Source organism: Camelus bactrianus, chromosome 33, assembly GCF_048773025.1.
Source record: "Camelus bactrianus isolate YW-2024 breed Bactrian camel chromosome 33, ASM4877302v1, whole genome shotgun sequence".
Classification (NCBI taxonomy): Eukaryota; Metazoa; Chordata; class Mammalia; order Artiodactyla; family Camelidae; genus Camelus; species Camelus bactrianus.
The window spans coordinates 13370702-13391957 of record NC_133571.1 but is presented as its reverse complement, the minus strand read 5'-3'; the positions used below and the strand labels follow the sequence as shown (position 1 = coordinate 13391957).

General features: G+C 51.8%; 1 protein-coding gene across 6 annotated transcripts in view; it reads right to left on the bottom strand.

The window, feature by feature from the left end:
* TMPRSS4 (transmembrane serine protease 4) overlaps positions 1-20844 on the bottom strand; it is a 29927-nt gene extending 9083 nt beyond the window's left edge. For 2 of the 6 annotated variants that reach the window (XM_045515617.2, XM_045515618.2), the window contains exons 1-5: positions 20546-20844; positions 9743-9776; positions 6231-6344; positions 3424-3576; positions 2106-2235 (exon numbers count right to left, since the gene is read on the bottom strand). In XM_045515617.2, the coding sequence (XP_045371573.1) occupies positions 2106-2235; positions 3424-3576; positions 6231-6344; positions 9743-9776; positions 20546-20548 (434 nt within the window). In that variant the 5' untranslated portion in view covers positions 20549-20844. Of the gene's footprint in view, positions 1-2105; positions 2236-3423; positions 3577-6230; positions 6345-9732; positions 9777-20545 lie in introns of all 6 variants that reach the window. The other 4 variants (XM_010953479.3, XM_045515614.2, XM_045515616.2 and 1 more) reach the window with 4 other exon arrangements.
* Positions 20845-21256: the final 412 nt, after the last annotated feature.

Sequence of the window (21256 nt, the reverse complement as noted above, 5' to 3'; positions counted from 1 at the left end):
TGGAGATAGGACAGGCCAAGATCAGGCTTCACATGCATCCAGACATACATTACTCTCATTTGGACCCCTCTCCCTTTTTCTCTATGCTAATTCATGTTTATCTTCTTTCAAATGGGTTTAAGTCTTCCCTCCTCCAGGAGCCTTCCCTGATTAATCCCAGCTTCCAGACTGTTTCTGTGCTGAATCTGCCTCTTTCCCTTCTCTCCCCTCCTTCCCTATCTGGTCATGTTAGTACAAGCTCTGTGTGCAGGGCTTGAGTCAACCCGAGGCGCTGGCTGATTGGCACATTCTCACATTCCTAGCCAGGAATCTGGCACTACCTGGAGGACCAGGCACGGCACCTGGAGGGTTAGTCTGGCAATGCTGGGTTTTGTGCTAAGAGTCAAGACTGAGGTTCTTGTCCTGGCTCTGACACTAGTTTGATGTGTACCCTTGGCAGGTAACAATTCCTCTCTGGGTCTCTCTAAGCTTCAGTTTTCTTCTCTATAAAATGATGGGTGGACCAGGTGATTTCTAGAGTCCCTCCTACCTTGAACCACGTAGCATTTTGTAGTTATGGGACAAGAAGGTCCTCCCATCCAGGGAAATCTGAGCACCTGGGACTCATGATTTGGAGATGGACATTCCCAGGAGAGTTAGCCTCTGTTCACTGGTTACCTATTGATGAATAATTCTGTCCAGCTTTGATCTTGTAGAGCTCAGGAGCCAGGTGGCTTAAAGAGCTCCAGAAGGGCAGGCATTCCGGGAGCCTTTTACCTTAGGAGCCCCTGGAGGCACCCTGGTTTCATAATCAAGTTGCAGCCAGCTAGGCTGGGGACAGCAGACGCTGCAGTTGGCTGGGCTGCAGTAGGGAGGAGGGGCTGGCTGCATGGGGGAGGCTGGGCTGGGTGGATGCTGGGGGCGGAGAGAACAGCAGGGGCAGGGCGTGCCTTCCCAGCTCTCCTAGTAAAGGAAGGTTGCAGGGTGTCTTCTCCAGAGGGGCCTGGGAGTTGCACCCCATGGAGGGTAGAGAGCAGCGGAAGCCTGAAAACCAGAGAGCAGAAGGGCAAGCAGATCTGATGCATCAGCAGCGGCTGCCTGGAGCACGTACTGAGAAAGGACCTTGAGGCTGCTTTAGGCATTGATGGGAAAGGGTTCTGTGATTGATGAAGGGATGATGTCTGCCTAGTATTTATCATTTCTGCCTAGTCTCTTGGTCCAGTTTTTCAGAATCCTGAAGTTTGGGACCTGCAACTGAATATGTGGGTCCTTTTCCCTCCTCTCCATTTAGGCTCTGAGTGATCAGCTGTCTCCCCTCCCGTCCCTTTATAGATGAAAACTCCAGAGAAGAGAGAATTATCCAATCTAGAAACAGAGACGCTTCTAGAACTCCTGCTGTCCATGAATTAAGGAGTCTTGGGCACAAATTCTAGCCCTCTGCCCCACAGCTACTACCCAAGCAAGCTACTTACCTTCTCTGAACCTATTTCTAAAATAGATAGAATAATAACTACCTTTCTGGTTTTTGCCAAGATCAAATGAATATAAGTACATAATGCTAATTACCCTTCTTATCATTATCATTATGTGCTTTTCATCCACAGAAGATTTGGAGCTGCTTTTGAAATTTGCTGAGAGAGCTGGGATTGCTGGTGAAGCCCCAATAAAATCAGATTCATTTAAACTGAATTTTAACTGATGGGACTTTGAATAAGTAAACAAGACTTTTGTATTCTGGGGCAGGGACAACACTCTGCAAAGCCAAGAAGGAGTGAGGATTGAGAAGTCAAAGAAAGGAAAGGGTTGCAAAGGAGCTAGAATTGTGGAGGGTGGGGGGTGGGGAGGGGCATACATTCTCTGGTCCCTCATAACCCACCCATGAGGTTGGCATTGCTCCCTGCAATTAACTCTTGAACAAACTGAGGCTTAGCGGATGTAACTTCATGCCACTTCTAAGGGAAAGTGCTTCAAAAGCTGTTCTGTCTGACTGACTCCAATATCTGTATTTCTAGGAAAGAGGGAGGAAGGAGGAAGGAAAGAAGGAAACAGGGGACAGAGGAGGGAAGAAAGAGAGGCAGAGAGGTCGTGACATGAGATGACAGCCTCTGGAGCCTTGGGCTGGGTACCTGTCATAGCCCATCTGCCCACAGGCTGTCTTGGCCAGAGCTTCTGTGAAGTTGTCGAAACAGGCGGAGGCCCAGTTCTTTGTGGCCGGGTCCAGCACCTGCAGGGTGGATCGGTCCCTGGAGAGGCGGACTGGGAGGGGAGGAACCTGGGTCAGCTCAGGGCAGGGGCCTGTCTGGCCCATGTCCCTCAGAATTCATCATGTGACCAGCTCAAGCTCCCCCAATCCAGAACTGGGGAGCATCACAGAACCCCAACCCTTTCAACCTCAGGGGAATTTCCTCCATTTGGCTTTGCCTGAGCGAGCCTTTTTTTGACAGTAGCTAGGGTGACCAGGTTTCCTGGGGACAGTCTCCATTTTGACCTTTGCCCTGGCACAATTATAAATATTTCCCCCTTTTGCTTGCACTTATTTACAAACCAGAAGTAGACTCACAGACATAGAAAACAAACTATGGTTACCAAAGGGGAAGGTAGAGGGGAGAGATAAATTAGGAGTTTGAGATTAACATATACACACTACTGTATATAATATAGATAAACAAGAATGTACTGTATAGCACAGGCAACTGTATTTAATATCTTGCAATAACCAATAATGGAAAAGAATCTGAAAAAGAATATATATGTAGATATATATATATCTGAATTACTTTGCTGTACAACTGAAACTAACACAACATCGTAAATCAACTGTACTTCAATTAAAAAAAAAAAAGAATACACAGGAAGTCACTTGCATCACAAAAGCCCCCATCATCTGTGTCCTGGGCTGTCTTTTCTCTTCAGAACTCAAGTACTAGGTAGATCAAGCTGGGCTAGCCCAGTCCAAGAAAGAACATGGGTTTTTATGTTCAAAACATCTCAATACCCTTTGAAGAACCTGGCTCAGTCTTGCTTGATGACATGTAGCAATAAACACTTATCTAATGAATAGAAGGATCAATAGCTGGTTAGTGGCCTTACTGTCTCTTTCTAGTGCCCTGGAAATAATAACTTTCATAGAAAGGAGCGAACTCCTCAAGGTCATCCGATTCAGCCCTCTGCCTAGTTTTGCCCAGGTGCAGCAGGAATGCGGCAGGCTTGGTTACAGTTTCCTGTCCCCTCTGGCCCACATCAGTTCATCAAAATTTACGGAGTGTTTGCTGCATATCAGGTATCGGGGATCTGGTAGATGAGACGTGGTCCTGTTTTTAGGAACCCTCCTACAGGGAGGGAAACTGACTGGTCAGGTGGCAGATGCTATGCAGTGGTCCAAGGGGGAACTGAGCCGACTTCCTGCTCTGCCCACCCCCCTGGCCCCACAGCCCCTGAGCTCACCTGCCACTGGAGGCCCATCGGGGAAGCTGTTGACACAGTGCTGCTCGTCTTCCCCTGAGGCACAGTCCTGCTGGCCGTCACACACCTGTGGCCTCGGGATGAAGTGGAGGCGCTGCCCGCAGAGGAAGTAGTATTTGTCCAGAACCACTTTGACTGGAAGGCAACGGCAGGGAGGGCAAGAGAGGACTGATGGTCAAACAGGCAGCCTAGGGGCTGGGGAGGCTGTGTTTCCCTGAAAATATGCTGGGCTTGGAGACAGGTAGGTGTGGGTTCCAGACCCAGTTCTGCCGCTTAGCAGCAGTTGGTCCTAAGCCTCATTCTCCTCATCTGTAAAATGGAGACAGTAACATCTGTCTCACATCTAAAGATGGCTGAGAAGTCAATCAAGATAACGCGTGGGGAGCAATTTAAAAACAGCCCCTGCTGGCCTCTTAACCCCAGGTGCTGGCACTGTGCCTCTGGGAAGAGGAGACAGTGCTGGGCCTGGAGTCTGAAGACCTGAGCACCTGCTGTGTGACTTTAGACCAGTCACTTCCCCTTTCTGGGCCTCACAGTTTGGTTGAGAACATTAGGTGAGCTGGCGGTTGTGAAAGTGTCTTGTAGCTATCAAGTGCAATTTCACAATTAGGTGGTTTTTTTTTTTTTAATTTAAATTTAATCAGATTTTATGTTTGCTCTGGTCTGGTTGCATAGAATTAGGTGTTTTTATCTGGGGTTGAAAAACCCATCACGGGGTTGGTGGTGTTTCGTTTTATCTCCTGCCTGCTGCTTTCAGATTCTGCTGCTCGTTTGTTATCTTGGATGATAAAAATGAATCTGGTGTTGGTAGGTCCTCAGGGAACAGATCTTTCAACACTTTTCCAAACTCTCCTAGCTCCTCCCGCTTAGCTGAACTCTCCTCTGGCCTGAAGCTCCCGTCTGCAGGCAGTGTCAGTGCAGGCTGCCCTGAGAAGTGGTGGTAGCAAGTCTGATGATGGCCCTGCCTGTCACTGCTAGACCTTCCCCTGTGTTGCCACGTGGAATCCTGACAACAGTTTTAGGAGGCAGGCGCCATCATTAACTAGCGTTGCAAGAAAGGAAATTGAGATTGAGAGAGTTAGGGTTTATTTCCCAAGGCCACTTAGCACTCGTGTGGTAGAGCTAGGATTTCAATCAGGTTCTGTCTGGCTCCAAAGCTCTTGGCTGCCTCTCCACGGCTTCCCTGAAGGAATTTAAGCTGTGACCTGCTGGTCCTGATGCTCCTGGTTTGAGAAATAAGGTAGAAGGAGCAGGTTGGATATTTCCTGGACTTTCAGAGTTTGGATCATGGTCAGGAGCCAGGGTGAGGAAGAGTGACTCCAGCCTCCCCCAGAAGCCAAAAGGTTGAGGGAGCTCAGTCCAGGATGGAAGTTCACATTACTTCCTCTGGTTTCAGAACTCAGGGGCCCTAGGCTGGAAGCTATGCAGGGTCTTCTGGGACAGGAGAGCCCGACTCTAAATTAGGTTCTAGTACCCACCCTGGCTCACCCTGAACTTGGCCCCGTCTTCTTCCTCCACTACGGCAGGGAATCTGTTCAGAGAAGGCGAGCTCATCGTAATAGCAGTCTGAGCAGAACAAGCTTAGGATGGCAAATCTGCTGACGTGCTGCAAACCCACCACCGCCTTGGGTCAGCCAAGGTCAAGGGGAATGATCTGCATCTCATGCCCCAGCGCATCCTCAGGGATCTGGGTGGCATTTGTGTTGTGGATCTACATTTCCACTGCCATGAAGAAGTGGAAATGGATCTGCTCAGCTGAAGGCCCAAAGGTCTGTTGCAGCCCCGTCCCCGACGGCCATACCACCTCTCTCTGCCTCAGTGCCCAAGTGGAGAATGAGGGGTTAGATTGGATGATCTCCAAGAGTCCTCCAGTGAGGAGGCTGCTGTGGTTCCCTGGAAGGCCATCCTGGCTGATGAGCAACTATATGTCCTCAGTCACATCCGTACACACTGTGCGATGACCTACGCTTTTGTACAACCTGGTTTTTATCCAGGTACTTTACACACATTACCCCTCCTATCCTCCTGAGGGAGGTGCGATGTTTCACAGTGAGGAGACTGAGGTTAAGAGAGGCTGAAGGCTTTTCTCAAGATCACACAGCAGCAGGACGGCAGTGCCAGGATCCCTGTCCCAGGGGTCCTGATTCCTAGTCTGGTCTCCTCAGCCCCACTCCCTGGGTGAAAACTGTGGTCAGTAGCCTTCTGTGACTGGGGGAGGTGAAGGCGAGATCTCAGTCACAGGATGTGGCAGCCGAAAGGGAGGGACTGTGGGGATGGAGGTTCCCTCATTTCACTCTCCTTTGTCCCAGAACAGCCTGCCCAGGATCACACTGGGTCTCAGGCACTGGCAGTGGTGAAGACAGAGCTAAGGGAGGGGAGAGGCACTGTCTTTCCTGATGCCTCTTCCCTTTGTGCATCCCCTCCTCACACAGAGACATGCTCCCGGCTCCTCCAGCCAGCAGCGCTGCCCAGATGCACTCAGCTCTCATCTGCAGACTTGGGGAGGAGGAAGCAGGGGGGCGTGGCCACCTGCAAATTGCCTACGTGGGTTTGTAACTGATGCAAACTGAGCTCTCCCTGCAGAATAAATCATCTGGGATAGAAGCCACCTGGGATAGATGGGGGCTGAGTTCATCTCTCTCTTGCTCTCTTAGAGGAAGGCTCCCTTCGGAGCAGGGGTGGATTCAAAGCTGTGTGCGTCACCTGCCCTTGACCCTGCTGGGGTGGGAGGGTGGAGGGCGGGAGCGCTCTGAGGTGAGGGCAGGGGAAGGGTGGGGGCTGCCACTTACTGAGGACAGCCGCGACGGTGACGATCGCCAGGCTCAGCAGTACCGCCATGATGGGGATGCCCACCTTTTTGAAGGTCTCCAGGGAGGTGCGGGTTTTGCGCACGGGGGTGACTTCTGAGAGGCGGAGGGAAGAGCCTATAGTCAGCACTTGGAGGAGGTCCCTGCCAAGGCGCACAGCCTCCCTGCCCTATGACCTCTGGTTCTGAGCTGCAGGCACACCCTGGGGACGGTTTTGGTTGGCGAGAGGGGCTTATTCCTGCAAACTAGGCTCAGCCTCCTCAGCACGTGAGTCCCCCGCCTCCTTTCACTCACCTGGGCTTGTCCATCTTTCACAGGTGCCCCTCAAATGAACCTCCCTGGCACCTTCCCTTTGTTTTGACAGCCTGTTCTGGAATGTTCCACCCTGTCCAGTCTGACCTGTGTCTCCCCAGGAGGGGCATGTACCCTTTCCCTTTACTATCATTTATCCTCTTTCCTCACTTATCTCTTGATTAAACTATAAGCTAGAGGAGAGCAGGGGCTGCCAGCACAGTATGTGCTTAGTAAAGGCTTAATACATACTTGTGAACAAAGGCATCTTAATGGCCCCCATCTCCAACTCAGTTTAACACACAGCTGGTCTCTAGAAAGGGCCTATCTTTAAGAAGATTACAATTTGGAGGAAGAGGCAAACAAGGACCTAGCTGCCAATGACGCCAGACACCATTGAGGCACTTCAGTAGGCCCCTGGAGGTGCGGATGGGAGAGGGAGGAGGGGTCCAGCTTGGTGAAGTCCTGGGGGTGGGGAGCTGTGAGCTGCTGGTGTGCCTGGGATGTAAGGTGGGTAAAGCATGTTGTGGGGCAGGGCTGGCAAAGTCAGCTTGTGAAGAAGAGTCTTGACTCTGGTGGTAAGGGGTTTGGATTTTATCCTGAAGACAGTGAGGGGCCATGGAAAGCTTTTGAGCAGCAGAGAGCCGTGATCACATTAATATTTAGAAAGATGAATCTCTCACCAGGGAGGAGATGGACTGGAACAGAAGAGTCAGGGGTTAGGGGGGCCGGGGGGTGCCTATGGGTGTCTAAAACAGGGCTGATAATAACTATATTGTCCATTTCACATGGCTATTCAAGGAGACGGACAGGCCATTGAAAAGTTAAATTGTCACAAAGTATCAGAGGTAGGTTCTTTGGTGTCCCCTCTCCTGGCAGACAATGAGCTGGGGAGGTGACTCGCGGACTTCTCCTCCAGGGAGAAGTGGGGCAGGAATTATAGCAACCCTGAGAATGCCTGGAAAGCAACAGGCCTACTCTCCTCCCCCTCACCTGCACCAAAGTGTCTTTCCTTCAGGAGTCACTTACTTTGAGAGGCCTTCCTTGTCCTCCCTATTTATAATACAGTCTTCCAACCTTTCCTCGCCTTCTTCCCTGTTTTATTTTTTTCAGAGTCCCTCTGATGTCCGCCAGATTTTGAACGCCATCTGTCCCCTCCCATCTCTACCTGAAATGAAGTCTGCATGAAGATGGGGACTTGTATCTGTTTTGTTTCCTGCTGAGTCCCTGGGGCCCAGGACAGTGCCTGGCCCATTGTCGGCACTCACAGATAATCTGACGAATGAATAAATGAATTGCTCTGTGCTTGTTCTCTTCAGCACATCCCTCCTGTCTTTCCTTACAGCTCTCATTTGTTCTGCCTGGAATGATGGCTAGTTTTGTCTCTGTCTTTATCTCTTTTCTCAGCTCTTCAAAAGCAGAGGATGGCGCCCTGCCAGAGACTGCTGCCCAGTGCGTGCTGATATCATTGACTCTGTGGATGGGGAAAGCATAGGAAACTGTGTGTTTCCTCAAAAGGGAGAGTTTAAACCTCAGACACAGAGCTCAGCCGTGGTGATGTGGGTCGTATTGTCTGTTACCGTCAGGACTGGCACAGGTTAGGTTATCAATAATGTTAGTGGATATTGTTTTTAAAGTTCCAGCAGTGAGTGTTCGGAACTGTCCTCTTTCCTGTGGCCGTGGACATGGAGATATTTTGTTCATTTGTTTACGTGTGACTTGTTTATTGAGCACCTGCCTCTGGGGATACAAGGCTGGCTTGTTTTCCCAGGAGTGAATGACTTACTGCGAGTCCTTTGATGAGTTGCCTGGTCCAGGGCCCCATGTCTCTGCCTCCGTGATGTTCTCAGGGAGACCATCATCAGGAAGGGAAGGGTTTTCTGGGTTTCTTGTCTCATACATAAAGTTAACCATCCCGCTGAGCTATGAATAGCCTCCCTGCCTGCCATGGTTCCTTCCTCCAGCCTGTCCTGCCCACGGCTGCCAGACAGCGCTTCCCTGCATATTGCTTTCATCCCATCCCTCAAGGGCTCCCCATGACTTCCATCTCTGGACCGCACTCTTCTCCGGGCTTTCAAAGCCAGTGTAATTTGGCCTCCCTCTCCTAACCAAGTGGACCTCCCATTGCTAGTCCTCACCAACCCCACTTCCGCACGGGCAGCTTCTCTCCCTGGTCCGTGCACAACCTCTAGTCATCCTCACCTCTGAATCTTTGCTCTGGTTCTTCCCTCCACCACCGAGACCCTCCTCACTTCCTTCTGGCTTGGGACAGTTTGCTCCTGGAGCGCCTTTGCCCAGGGCGCCTGGCCCCCGACGACGCTGTCCCTAACCCCTCGGCACTGAGCTCTCCCTCCCCCCATTGTTTTCTGGTTGGGTTGTCCCCAGGCTTACTCAGGGGCTGGAGTGCTTGCGTGTCTGCTGTTCTCTGGGGACACCATGGAATATTAATACCTTAAATTCTGAAGTATAAAGCAGGCATCGTTTTACCTGCTGAAGATCATATTGTATGTAATCTCATTAACTTGTGACCCTGTAGTAAATAAGCCATCAGAGTAAGTGGAATTGGTCATTTCCTTATTGATCTGTTGTGTTAATTTGTTCCTTGCTGGCTCGTTTTGATGATCCAGCAGGCTCTCAGGGGTAGGCATCAATGGTTTAGGAAAATGGAATAGGAGAAAAAAACACATGTTTGGGAACATTTTATCTATTAACTCATTTTTTCTCCCTGTAAATCAGGCAAGCCCTGCCATTTTCTATTCTACCAGTGAAAACACCTTTGTCCTGTTTGTTTGTGGGCAGCAAGGTCAGACTGTAAACTCCATGAGGGCAGGGACTTCGGTTGTCATATTTGCTGCTACAGCCCAGCGTGCAGCCCAGGGCCCGGCACACGAAAGGCCCTCGCAGGATTGTTGAATGAATGAGAGAATGAGGAACTGAGTGAATGAACTAGGGGCATCACTGCTGTTGGAGTTTTAGGTTTGATGGTCCTGTCTCCCTGGGGACCACACCTCCTACTTCTAGAATGAATCCTGGAGCTCACACTTGTTCAGTGATATTTGCTGAATGATGGGTGAATGTCTCCCGTAGCCTTTAGCACCAGAAGGTGGTGGTGAGGGCCACGCAAGAGGGGTTTAGTATCTACTTGGTAACCAATTCAAACTCAAATGCTGAGGTAGAGAGAGGAAAGCCGGACCTGAGCTTACCAAAGCTGTTCAGGGGTCGATCACTGTTGGGATCCTGTAAGTGAAGGAAAAACACTCAGTGAGTTGAGTGAGGGAAACTCTCAGGCTGGAGCTCAGAGCCCCGGGGAGGACTCTTATCCGCCTTCCCTTCTCTCTGCTGAGTCTAAGTTGGGGTGGGGGCGCTCTGTGGTAGCTACATAATTGGTTCAAAATACAACGTTCACTTATGCATCTATATGACCTGGTAAAACAGGTTTATTAATTGCAGCAACTAGTTAGCAATTGTAGAAACAGCTGGCTGCTGGCTTGTTGTGTGCATTGCTGAGCTTTTTAAGATAAGGCTGCCCTATTGTCCGTTTTTGTCAATCATTTGTCTACTTTTATAGATGTTGTAGGCAGAACAATGAACTATGGCAGCTGGGTATTGTTCTATAGTTTTCATAAACGCTGTGAGGATTAAATGACCTCATAACAACTCTGAGAAATTATCCCCATTTTACAGAAGAGAAAAACCAAGACTCCTGTAGATTAAGTGGTTGTTACGGCCCCAGAGCAAGTAACAGATCCAGCCCTTGGGGCCAGGCTTTTGGACTCAGTGCACCATTGTTTTCATTTCCCCACCGTTTCAGGAACCTATATGGGTGTCATCAGCTAGTGCTGGGTCCTTCTGATTTTCTGCTCCCCTGCAGTGAAGTCTAGTTGCGTATAATTAGCATGCAATCCACATGCAGAGATTATGCCCAGCATCTGCCCAGCCCTTCCTCAGTCTGAAGGCAAACCCACCTCTACTTGGGTCCTGGGTCTGCTAAGTTGTTCATGAACAGGTGTAAGAAGAGCTCCCTCCTAAACTGTTTCAAGGAAAGGACCTACTGCGGTGCTTGGCACCTAGTAGGGGCTTAATTGATATTAGTACCCTTCTTCCCTCTCATTAGCTTTGCACCTTTCTCACCTTCTTCTCCTTCCTTTTTTCACCAATCACCCTCAGCCCCTGATGTTTTAGATCCTGGAGAAACTCCTGGTTAGGCTTAGCTCAGTTCCAAGTTGCAGATGAACATCTCAGGGTCCTGTTTCCCTCCCAGCTTAGAGATGATGAGCCCAGACACAAGGCAGCTCTTGGTTTTAAATGCGGGTGAGGACTAAGTGGACTGCAGAGAAGCCACAAAGACCCAGCCTGGGGAATGTGAGTTCTCATCTTGTCTTCTGACTTGCTGGGTGGCCCTGGGCATGCTCCCCAACCTCTCTGAACCACAAGGTCCCATCAGGTAACTGGGAACTCTCTTTCAGAGATGATGAAGCAGATAAAAGGGTTACTAACTACACGATGAAATGGACAGATGCTCCCCCAGGCTAATAATGAGGCAAAGAAGAGGCAGCAGCTCATGGAGGCCAAAGGAACAGAGAGGCTGGCCAGCTCCTTTGCTTTTTTTGCCAAGCAAGCAGCCTGCCTCTGGGGCCTTATTTCTCTTCTCTCTGCAATGCTGAGCCTGCATTTCCTTGTTTCTGGAAGAAGTCAATAGCGGCAGAACTGGGATGACTGGGGTGTAGATGAGGGGAGAAAGCAGGTGTTCACAGAAAGGGGCTCTCTCGCCCTGTTCTGGTCTAAGGCAGCTTCAGGCTCCCATGGGGTCTGCAGCTCTGGCTTCCCATGGTCTCTCAGGGAAAACCTAGTGCAGGGATGGTGGCAGGTGGCAGGTGACAGCTAGGTTGCTAAGGCTGGGGACACAGCAGGGGGAACAACGCAGGGGAGGGGGTGGGAAAAGTTCTCTGGGTGAGCCAGGGGACCTAGAGGCTGCTCACAGTCAGGTCACAGAGTGAGGCTCAGCCATCGGCTGGCTCAGGTGCTCAGGGGCTGCTCTGAGAAGGCCTCATGCTGTTCTCGGACCCCTGAACCTGCATCCCACCCCTAACCTGACGGCAAGCAGCTGTGCCCTTTCCACCTGCAGGTTGATGCATTTGCCAAGCTGGGGCAAGTACCCGCTCTCTTGGGTGCCTCAGCCATGACAGGTAAGGGGAGGAGAGGGGACAGGAGGGCTGGGGGATCGTGAATCAGGAGACGAGGGTGTGAGTTTCCTGAGAGGAGCCTGGCCGTGATGCAGCAGCCCTGAGTGCATGGAAGGTTCTCAGAGATGACAAATCATGCTGGCTTCCAAGTATCTTCTGAACTTAGCCTGTCTCTACGCGGATCCCCTCAGCCAGGCCACGCACAGGTGGGTCTCCAGGCCTGGCACGGAGGAAACTTGGGAATTGGCCTCACTCGCTCTGCTTTGAGTTGAGCTGTCCTTACAGCAGCACCAACCTTGGCCTCAGCTGCTACATTCATTAGAAACCATTTCGCTTTGTTCTAAGCCACATAGGTGCTGACCTGTTGGCAATTTGAGCTGAGTACCCGGCCCCCATCCCAGTGCATAACGGCTTGGGGGCAGGCCTGGCGCAGAAGGGAGGTGTCAGGTGGCCTGCTGTTATCCTGTTATCCCGCTGCCAGCCTGCTGTTCAGCTGCCATCATTTAAGAATCAGCCTTTGTGTTCAGGCACAGCCCTTAACTCCAGGTAGGGCCAGGGGAGAGGGCAAAAGTGTAATGATTCCTGTCTCACAAATGGGGAAACTGAGGCACAGAGGCTTTGTGCAATCTCGTCTCAGGTTACGTGGCAAGTCGTTGTGAAAGGCTCCGGTGAGGTATTAATGCCTGCCCATGGAATGGAGCCAAACTGAAGACCTGGTTCTCCAGTCAAAGCCCATGCCTCCAGGTGATGGCGCTGTTAACTGTCCCTCCTACAAATCCCCACTGAGGGCCTTCCCTTGGTCTCAGGGGAAGCAGCCCCTTCTCTGCAGCCACTCTGAGTTCTGTCCACAGTTCTATTTGATTCAATTTTCTTTCTGCCCCCAGAGCAGTGTGTCCATCCAGCCCACCTTCCCTTCCCTTCCCAGCAGGATCTGATGGGAAGGAAGGTGCCCCCCACATTTGCACAGCTGAGGACAGTGTCAGAGCAATGGCTGATGGAGACACGAGAGCTCTCAGGAGTCAGGCCACCCAGATAGGGACCCTTGGGGTTTGCCTTTGGGAGGGGCTGATGGATCTTAAAGCTTGGCGGGGTTCTCTAAAGCTTTTAATTTACCTGAACTAAGGAACAGCCATCAGTGATGCAGTGTGAGGTTTATAAGAGAATCCCACCAAGTTGATATTGCCTTTGAAAACATCATACTTCCTTTTGGCTTGTCCTAAATTGTCCTTTAAACCTTATCGGGGAGGGAAGTGGTGGCGAGGGAAGAGGGATTTTGGTGTTATAAAGTCTGACTCTCCTATTTACCTGCTGAGCTCTATTTTGAGCTATTATTTACCTAAGGTAAATGACTTAACATCTCCTGGACCCAGTTACCTCCTTTGGAAGTCAGGTGTGATAAAACTAGGTGGTGAGAAAGGTTGTCAGGTGCTTCACCTGCTAGTTATGAGGCGGCTTTTTAACCTACAGGAACCCCATATGGTCCTCTCATTATCGTCCCCCTCGGTTGATGTTTATGGTCTGAGGGGTCTCACTGCTCTGAGCAGAGGGGGCGTGTCCCTGATCCTGTGCCCCTCAGCTCTGAGCCAGGAGTCCTGGCCTGAGTCCAGCTCTGCCCCTTACCAGCCAGGTGGTTCTGGGAAAGTTACATATTTTTTCTGAGTCTGTTTCCTCATCTGTAAAATGGGAAGAATATGGTCTGCTTCACAGGATTCTTGGTAAGAATTAACAGATGCTGCACGTGGTTTGACATACAGAGGAGTTCAGCACGTGAAAATTTGTGCCATCAGTTCCATCTAATACCCTGGAGGCTTGGAGAGCAGAACTCCACACAGTGCTGGGGAAGGGGCGGCACGGAGGTCCTGGAGGGGGCAGGACCGAGCATCCTCACTTGTTCTGGATGCTGCCAGAGAACCTGCATCTGATGGGCCGGTTTGGCTGCTGCAGCAAAGAGCTGCCATCTCCTGGCCAAAGTCTGTAGTGATTCCCGGATCGCTTCTGTGAACTGTCAGCTCTAAATAGTGCCTCAGTGCTGCTTCCGAACTCTGCGTCTGGGACCTTGCAGCTGCATAACCTGAACCACCTTCCTGCCCCTTCACATCACTCTGTGAGTGCTTGTGAAGATTCTCCTTGCTAGGCTGCCCTTTGCTAGGGGGGATTTATAGTGGATGGAAAACACACCTCAGGCATGTTGCTTAATCTCTGAAGCCTCAGTTGTGTGTGTGTGTGTGTGCATGAAAGAAAGCAAGAGAGACAAAAGAAAATAAGAGAAAGAAACAGAGATTCAATAAGTCTTCCTCTTCACGAGACCAAAATATGCATATATATATAAAACACATTGCCTGGTACACAGTAAGAGCGCAAGAGATGTTAATAATAATAGCAATAATAACACAATAATAATACTTTATCCTTTCAGTAAGCCACTGTTCTGGGGCTGGATATACAGCAGTAAATAAGCAGGCAAAGTCCTTGTATCCATGAAGTATATATCCTATTATTTTGATTAATAATGAATAACAATATTAATATAAAACCTAGCAAGTGCTTGAGAAGGAGCCTAGCAGAGGGCCTAGCATGTGTGTGTAAAAAAAAAATGGTAGCTATTTTTATGGTTTCATTAGGCCAAGAGTCCTGACTTCAGGGTGGGAATTGAAGGACTAGGGGGCCCTGGGGGAGAGTGACCAGGGCAGGTAGGGGACCTGAGGTGATGTCATGTGACTTACATGATCTTTCTATGAACAAAGGGTGGCGGATGCAGGCCAGAGAAATCAAGACCTAGGGTAGTACAAACACGGTCCTTTGAAATGTGCATCTTAAGGAAGAGGCAAAGAGGATGCTGAGGATAAATGGCAGAAGTGACAGAAAGATGGCTTTCTCTTGGCAAAGGGAAGATCATTTTAAGCAACAGATGACGTGTGAATAGAAGCTGGATTGTGAAGGAAATTTCCACAGTGGACAAAGGCCAGGGCAGATAAGGGCTCTATTGCACCCCGGGGGGATTTGGTGGAGCCCCCAGAGGTTGCATGGGGTGGGAGGGAAGGAAGATGTGGGTGGGGGTCACACTCCTTTCAAATACTGCGGTTCTGGTTTTACTCTGTTTTCCACCTGGGGCTCTATATGAGATTTCAGTGGAGCAAAGTGCTCTGAGGCTCAACCAGGTTTAGGGCTCAACCACTTAGCTGGAAGATTGCTGAAGTCCTTTACTTAGGGCCTGTGAGTCTGAAGAGCTTGCTGTTAACCTGGAACTTCTGTTACCTCCTCCCACAGATAAGACTAGTCTTAAGCCTAATTTATTTATAACATTCTCTCGGTAAATCAATTTCTATCCTTAGTGATCTCATGGTAACTTGTTTTTTTTTTCCCCTAAGCAGCAATTAGGTATAAACTTTTTCTAGGTCTTCTTGAGAGTCTAAGTTAATTATGCCCACTGGTTTGCCACATCTATGTGTTTTTTTCCCTCTGTTTAGTGACCTTTAGTAGGTTAGTGATGGATGCAGTCTCCTTACAGAAATGGCATCGTCTTTTCTTCCACTTTCTTCCACAGATTGCACCAGTTGATGCAGTCTTCACTCAATGCACACTTTCTCATGAAATCTATTAGCTTCTAGATGGAAAAGTGGCGCCCCCTGGTTCTGCAGTATCTAGTTCAAGTTCCAGTTCTAGTTCAAGTTCGAGTTTCATGTTCAGGTCTTATGGGTCCACATCTTGGAGGAGACGGAGGGCACGATGGAAAAGCAGGGCACTTGGTACCAAACTCCTAGAGCTTAGAGTCCCAGCCTCACCTCTTCTTGGCTGAGTGACCCTTGTCAAGTCACATGAGCTCTTGGAGCCTCAGTTTCCTCATCTGTACAAAGAGGATCACTGTGTCTCAGAGAGCTGGGGTAAGACTTGGGGAGATTTGGGATGTGAATGTGCTTCTCAAGCTGCAAGATGTCACACTTGCTGCGTTTGGGTGGAGATGAGCCGTGGCTGCGGCCGTTTATTATTCTCTTTAGACCACCAGGGAATCCCGCTCACCAGGATGGGTCCTCCTGACAGCCTGGCCCAACCTGCCTCTCTGGAGGTGGGAGATGCCTGAAGTCCCCAGTGTCAGGGCGGGAATGGGACAAAGGTGAGGTGGGGTGACCTCAGTTATATCACCCCCTTCCTGTTTCACATCTGTGAGTGAATGATGCTCTGCCTGGGGTTGGGGCAAGTTGTTTACCCTGCTGTGTTCCGTCCTTGGAGTGTACGGAACTGAGGTCTTCCATTTTAGATATTCTTGTCTGAGTCGCCCACTGTGTCTTGCCAGTGCCTAGCACTTAGTGTGTGCTCCGGGAACACGTGCTGAATGAACGAATGCATATTATAAAGGAAGACACTGAGACTGCAGGAATTGCCTAAAGCATGTATGGGCTCAGCCACACCAGCAGGCAGAGCTCGGCCAGACCAATGCACTGAAGATTCCGTGATGGAGGACACTGCTGCCACCCTGGATAGGTGCCTACTCAGCCCCTTGCCCTCTTCCTCGAGTGTTTCTTTCACCTGCCACCCTGTAAGAGTTTCCCGTTGCATGTGGATTATGCTAGGAAACTGGCACAGCCTCTGCAGCTGCTCTGGGAGGAAGATGCAGGGGAGAGGTGTTGTGGTTTTGAGTCCTGTTTACAAATTTCTCTGCTGCCATCGTGACAGTCAGAGCCGCAGGCTGCGAGGTGGAGTTAAGCACACGCAGGGGGATTGCCGCATTGGTTCTGCTCAGACTCTCTCTTCCCCATCGCTGGGATTTCCAGGTGGGCTCAGGCCTCACCCCAGCTCCGTCTGGGATGAAAACAGCTTGGTACCACCTCCGGTAGCATCTAGCATCTTTTCAGCATCAAGTCTGACTAACCTTGTTTTCAGTGTCAGGTAAATCACACCACTCGTTCTAGGGGATTCAGTCTTTGGTCATTTATTTGTCCTTCATTCCCAAACATTTCTCAAGTACCTATTCTGTGACAGGCCCTGTGCCAGGTTTGGGGCTAAAAAAGGTGGAAAAGGCACAGACCCTTCTCTAAAAGCTCACAGTCTGGTGGTAGCAGGTTTATAAGAGAATGAGGCTGATGAATGCCTTTTAGGAATTCACTGTCTTGGGGGACCACTGCTTGGAGATTTGGGGTGTTTCATAGAGGCAGATGTTTTATCTGAGCATGAAGGAAGGCTGGGGGTGGGAGAGCTTCCTGGGAAATCTGAAAGGCCTGTGAAGAGCCTGAGAGTGTTTGTCTTCTACCGTCCTGAGCTGGTTCTGGGGCTTCAGAAAGTTTGTCCAGAGTTCCTGAGCCCTGTTTTCGGTCTTTCTTCTATTTCCCCATTTCCCCCCTCTTCCCTGGACCAGTCTCCCCTCACTTCCCACATTCAGCAACTCAGATTCTCTTAGGCTTTGTCAAGAAGACAGGCTCGGGGTGAAAGGTGTTTCCTACAGGTCTTTCCTGGTGTCTCAGCTGCACGGAGGGAAGGCGGTGAGAGTGAGGGAGAGGCCTGGGGGCCTGGATGAGGCCCAACTTCTAAACCGCTTCTCAAGTAGCCAGGCGCAGAGCTCCACCCCAGGGGCGGGAGGAAGGGCCCTAGGAGATGGAAGAGGGCAGGGGGATGTAGTTCCACCTTCTCACTGCTGTTCCCTCCACCTGGTACAGCCCTCCCTCACCCCTGCTTCCCAGCTCCTAGGCAGCCCTCAGCCTCCGCTGGCCTCCAGCGAGGCCCATGCCCTGGTCTGGCTCCTACGTGTGTTGCATCACAAGCCGTAACTCAGTTGTTAGTTAAACAACTGTTTGTGTGATTGTGTGATAAGCATCTACCTGTCCCTGCCCTCCACTTCCTCTAGACTGAGCTCCCAGAGTGCAGGACCCACCTCTGCTTTCTCTAGCCCGCAAGTCTAGTGCGAGCGCAGAGCAGGCAGCCTGCCCCTTTGGTGGGATGAATGAATGGAGCTGGACGCCTGCTGCTCTGCCTGGCGGGGAGGGTGGGCTGTGCCAGGTTCTGGAGGGGGCTCAGCCCCAAGCGCAAGCCCCTGGCAGCCACTGGGGCTCCACCCAGGCCCTACCCCCCTGGGCTCTAGGGCACAGTGAGCTCCACGTAGGGCCTACATGACCACCCCATGGGGCCCAGGCCTCAGCCGAGCCCTCTGTGCTCCCTGCTCCAGACTTAGCACCCTTCCCCGTCCCCCACTGCCGCTCTTTCTTGCTGTTTGCATGCAGTTCCCGCTGCCTGGAATACCCTTCCCCGCGTCTCAGCCTGGAGAGAGCCTGCTCATCTTTTGAGGTCTAAGGCAAGTACTTTCTCTTCTGGGACAACTCCCAACCACCGACCCCAGAGAGAATTTACTGCCTTCTCTGCTCCAGGGGCACCTTGCATCGCCTCTGGTATTGGACTTGTCACAGTCTCTCAGGATCCTTCGCTGTCCTTCTTCTGGATTTTGAGTACCTCCTGGGCAGGACCAAGGCATGGTACCCTTTTGCCCTCTTTCTGGCCATCCTGGGACAGATGATTAAATGGTGGATGGAAGGATGAGCTACTTGGGGTGGGGAGGGTCACAGCAGGTAGTGAGGGGTCCCGGACAACAGGAGGGGGCCTGGCCCCTCTTTGCTCATCTTGCCCTCTTGGGTCTTTCCACTGCCCAGCTCTGCTGTCTTCGAGCCCAGGGTGGCACCACCAGGGCTGAGGGGGCTCCTGGACTTGGCCTCTCTTGGAGGCGGACCCTGCCCAGACTCCCAGGCACCACTGCCGGCAGGCTGCCCTGGTGACCTGCCACGCTCCTGAGCCCCAGCCCAGCCAAGCCCAGCAACCCCCTTGGTCCCTACAAGCCAGCAAGTCAAGGAGGAGAAGGTGGGGAGGACCTGCTTCCTCCAGAGCAGCCCAAGGGTTGGACTGACCTCAGGCGGTGCACATGCCACCAGTGACACATGGTAGTTGGGGGCCTCCTGGGCATAGTGAGTTAAAACCAGGATGGCCAGTCACAGGGTGTCAGGCTTCCCTCCAGGGCTCAGCTGTGGGTGTCAGATATTGAGGGACACATTCCCCTTGAGGAGAGACTGGGCTCAGACCTCTGCCCAGGCCCTCCCTAGCCCCTGCTCTCACTGGCACACCCGGTTGAATAGGTTTGAGGGAGACATTAAGGAACAGCAACGGTGCAGGACTCTGTGTCCAGGGAGTGGCCTGCGGGTGTGGGAGGAGGCAGGGAGTGGAAGAGAAGGGGGTGCTGTCTCATCTCTCCCAGGGCTGGGAGCTAAAGTTGTCTTGGCCTCATTAGAAGGAAATAACAGAGTTATTAAGCACAGGTGGTTTGATGGTTAGCTCAGGGGCCAGAAGCTCTGGATCGTGGCCACGCTGCTGCTTTGCCTTTGGGGCCTTGCCCGGCCCCTCCTCCCCAGCGTGGCCCCTGCCCGCCTCTCTCATACAGCAGCGCCCGGCTCCTTCCCTGGGTGGTGGATGGTCCGTGTTGACCACACCTCCCACCCATCTGCCGTTCCCTGGAGCGGATTCTTCTTCGGTCCTAAATCCTGACATCTGTACAGGGTTTCCTGGTTTACAAGGCTATTCACACACGTCATTAGCCCATTCAATCTTTCCGCTAACCTTGTGTGCGGGCAGAGGAGGTGGCGTGGATAATATTTCTCTTTTATAGAAGGAGACAGTGAATCTCGGAAAGAGTGAACTCTCAGACTGACAAGCTCACAAGGGAGCTGACCGTGTGCCCTTTGGATTGAACAGTTAGTGCCCCAGCAGTCTGCCCTAGGAACTCCCCACTTCTAGGTTGCTCCGGGAGCCACCAGGAAGCTGCTGCCAGCCAGGCAGGCTGAGGTCTGGTCTCCAGCTCTGCATCCCCTTCTCTCTGACAGCCCCCGCGGGATGGGGCGTCTGCACACTGGCTGGGCTTTCAGGGTGCTTCCTGGGATGGGACATGGGAGGCTGATGCTTCAGTCCAGGCTGAATTGCAGAGTGAAGCAGGCAAGCCCCTTCCCCTTTCTAACCCCCCACTACCCCAGCCCTGGGGCTGGAGTTTTGCTAGATGGTTCAGGGGAGTGTCACAGGGAGTACTTGGGAGTCAGGAGACGATCACCTGAGGGACCCCAGCAGCTCACCCCTTTCTCCCCTGGATGCAGTGCCTCCCCTTCTCCTCGTGCCCTCCCCTCCCCCTTCGTTTTCATGTTGGTTGTGGGACAGCTTCGGCACCTTGTCCAATAACTGGGGAAGGAAGCTTCCCTAGGTTCCACCTCAGACCCGGCTGTTATCTCCTCCCTGCCCTGTCCTCAGTTGACCTCCCTGAAAGATGGGGTTGAGCCTCTTTGCCCCAAGACAAGTGGAGACACTCTAGGTGCTCAGAGGAGGAGTTTGGGCAGGGCCCCAAAAAAGACAAGTTGATCTCCATGGCACCCTAGATTGTTCTGAGGCGGCTCTCCACTGTTTGCTTTAAAAAGAAAAGAAGTCTGTTTCCCAGAGAGGTGGCAGAGGGCCACCATTGTAACAAACATCCCCTTGCCCTTGGGAAAACAGTGCCAGTGTCCAGACAACAGACCAAGAGACGTGGGGCAAGGGAGCAGGCAGATTGAGGAGGGAGAGCAGGAAGGATCGCCCTGGCCCCTGGGTCTCGGCCTCCTTGGTGCTGGTGCGAGGGCTGTTGGAGAGGAGCGGGGAAGGAAGGGCAGTGGGTACCGAGACGTGCCAGGGGCTGGAGTGTGGGGGCGGCTTGGGTGTGATCTCTGGGAGATGTTGCAAAATTCTCAGCCGATGACCTCTTAGGCTGCCTGAAGGACCCTGTATAGGGAGACACTCCCTCCCCCAGTCTTTGGAGCAGAGGGACCTGACACTCACCATGCTGGCTTGAGATCTTCCTGAATTCTCTATGGCCTGGAGCTGAGGTTGGCAACCCAAGTCTGGAGGAGGGCCTCCTGGGATCGGGCCCTGGCTGGCCAGCAGATCAGCGATCCCCGGGCAGCGCTGGCTGGAGGGCGGCTAAGTGCAAGGCAGGCTTCGGCACCCCTTCACAGCCAGCATCTCTCTCCCTGTGGGGAGCTGGCCGTGTCCCACCACTGTCTTCCAACAGTGATCTGGAGACTGTGGAGCAGGTTGATTAAAACAACCCTACAGGTGAAGTTGCCAAACTGGAATGATTATGTATCTTGTAACCTGACACCCATCTCAGGGGCTGAAACAGCACCTGGAGTCATGAACCCTTCGGCCTTAGAACAGGTGACACACCTAGATGTTGCAAAAGCCTTCCCGCCTGAATGACTTCCACCCAACCGGGTGTTGGCTGTTGGTGATGTCAGAGGCTCTCTCTCTCTCTCTCTCTCCTGCTTGACTTCTCACTGTGTGGGTGTTTTGTTTGGGGTTGTGGGGACGTGGAGGAGTTTGGGGAGTGGGATGATAGAATTTACTGCTCCGTGGAACTGGATGGTTGTCATGTGTGGGGCAACAGGACTGGAAAGTTCATGGAGAAGAGCTTTCTTCCCCTTTCCATGGACTTCGGCGTGAGGCTGTCCTGCACAGGGTCATAGACAGCGGACCAGCCAGCATCCTTTG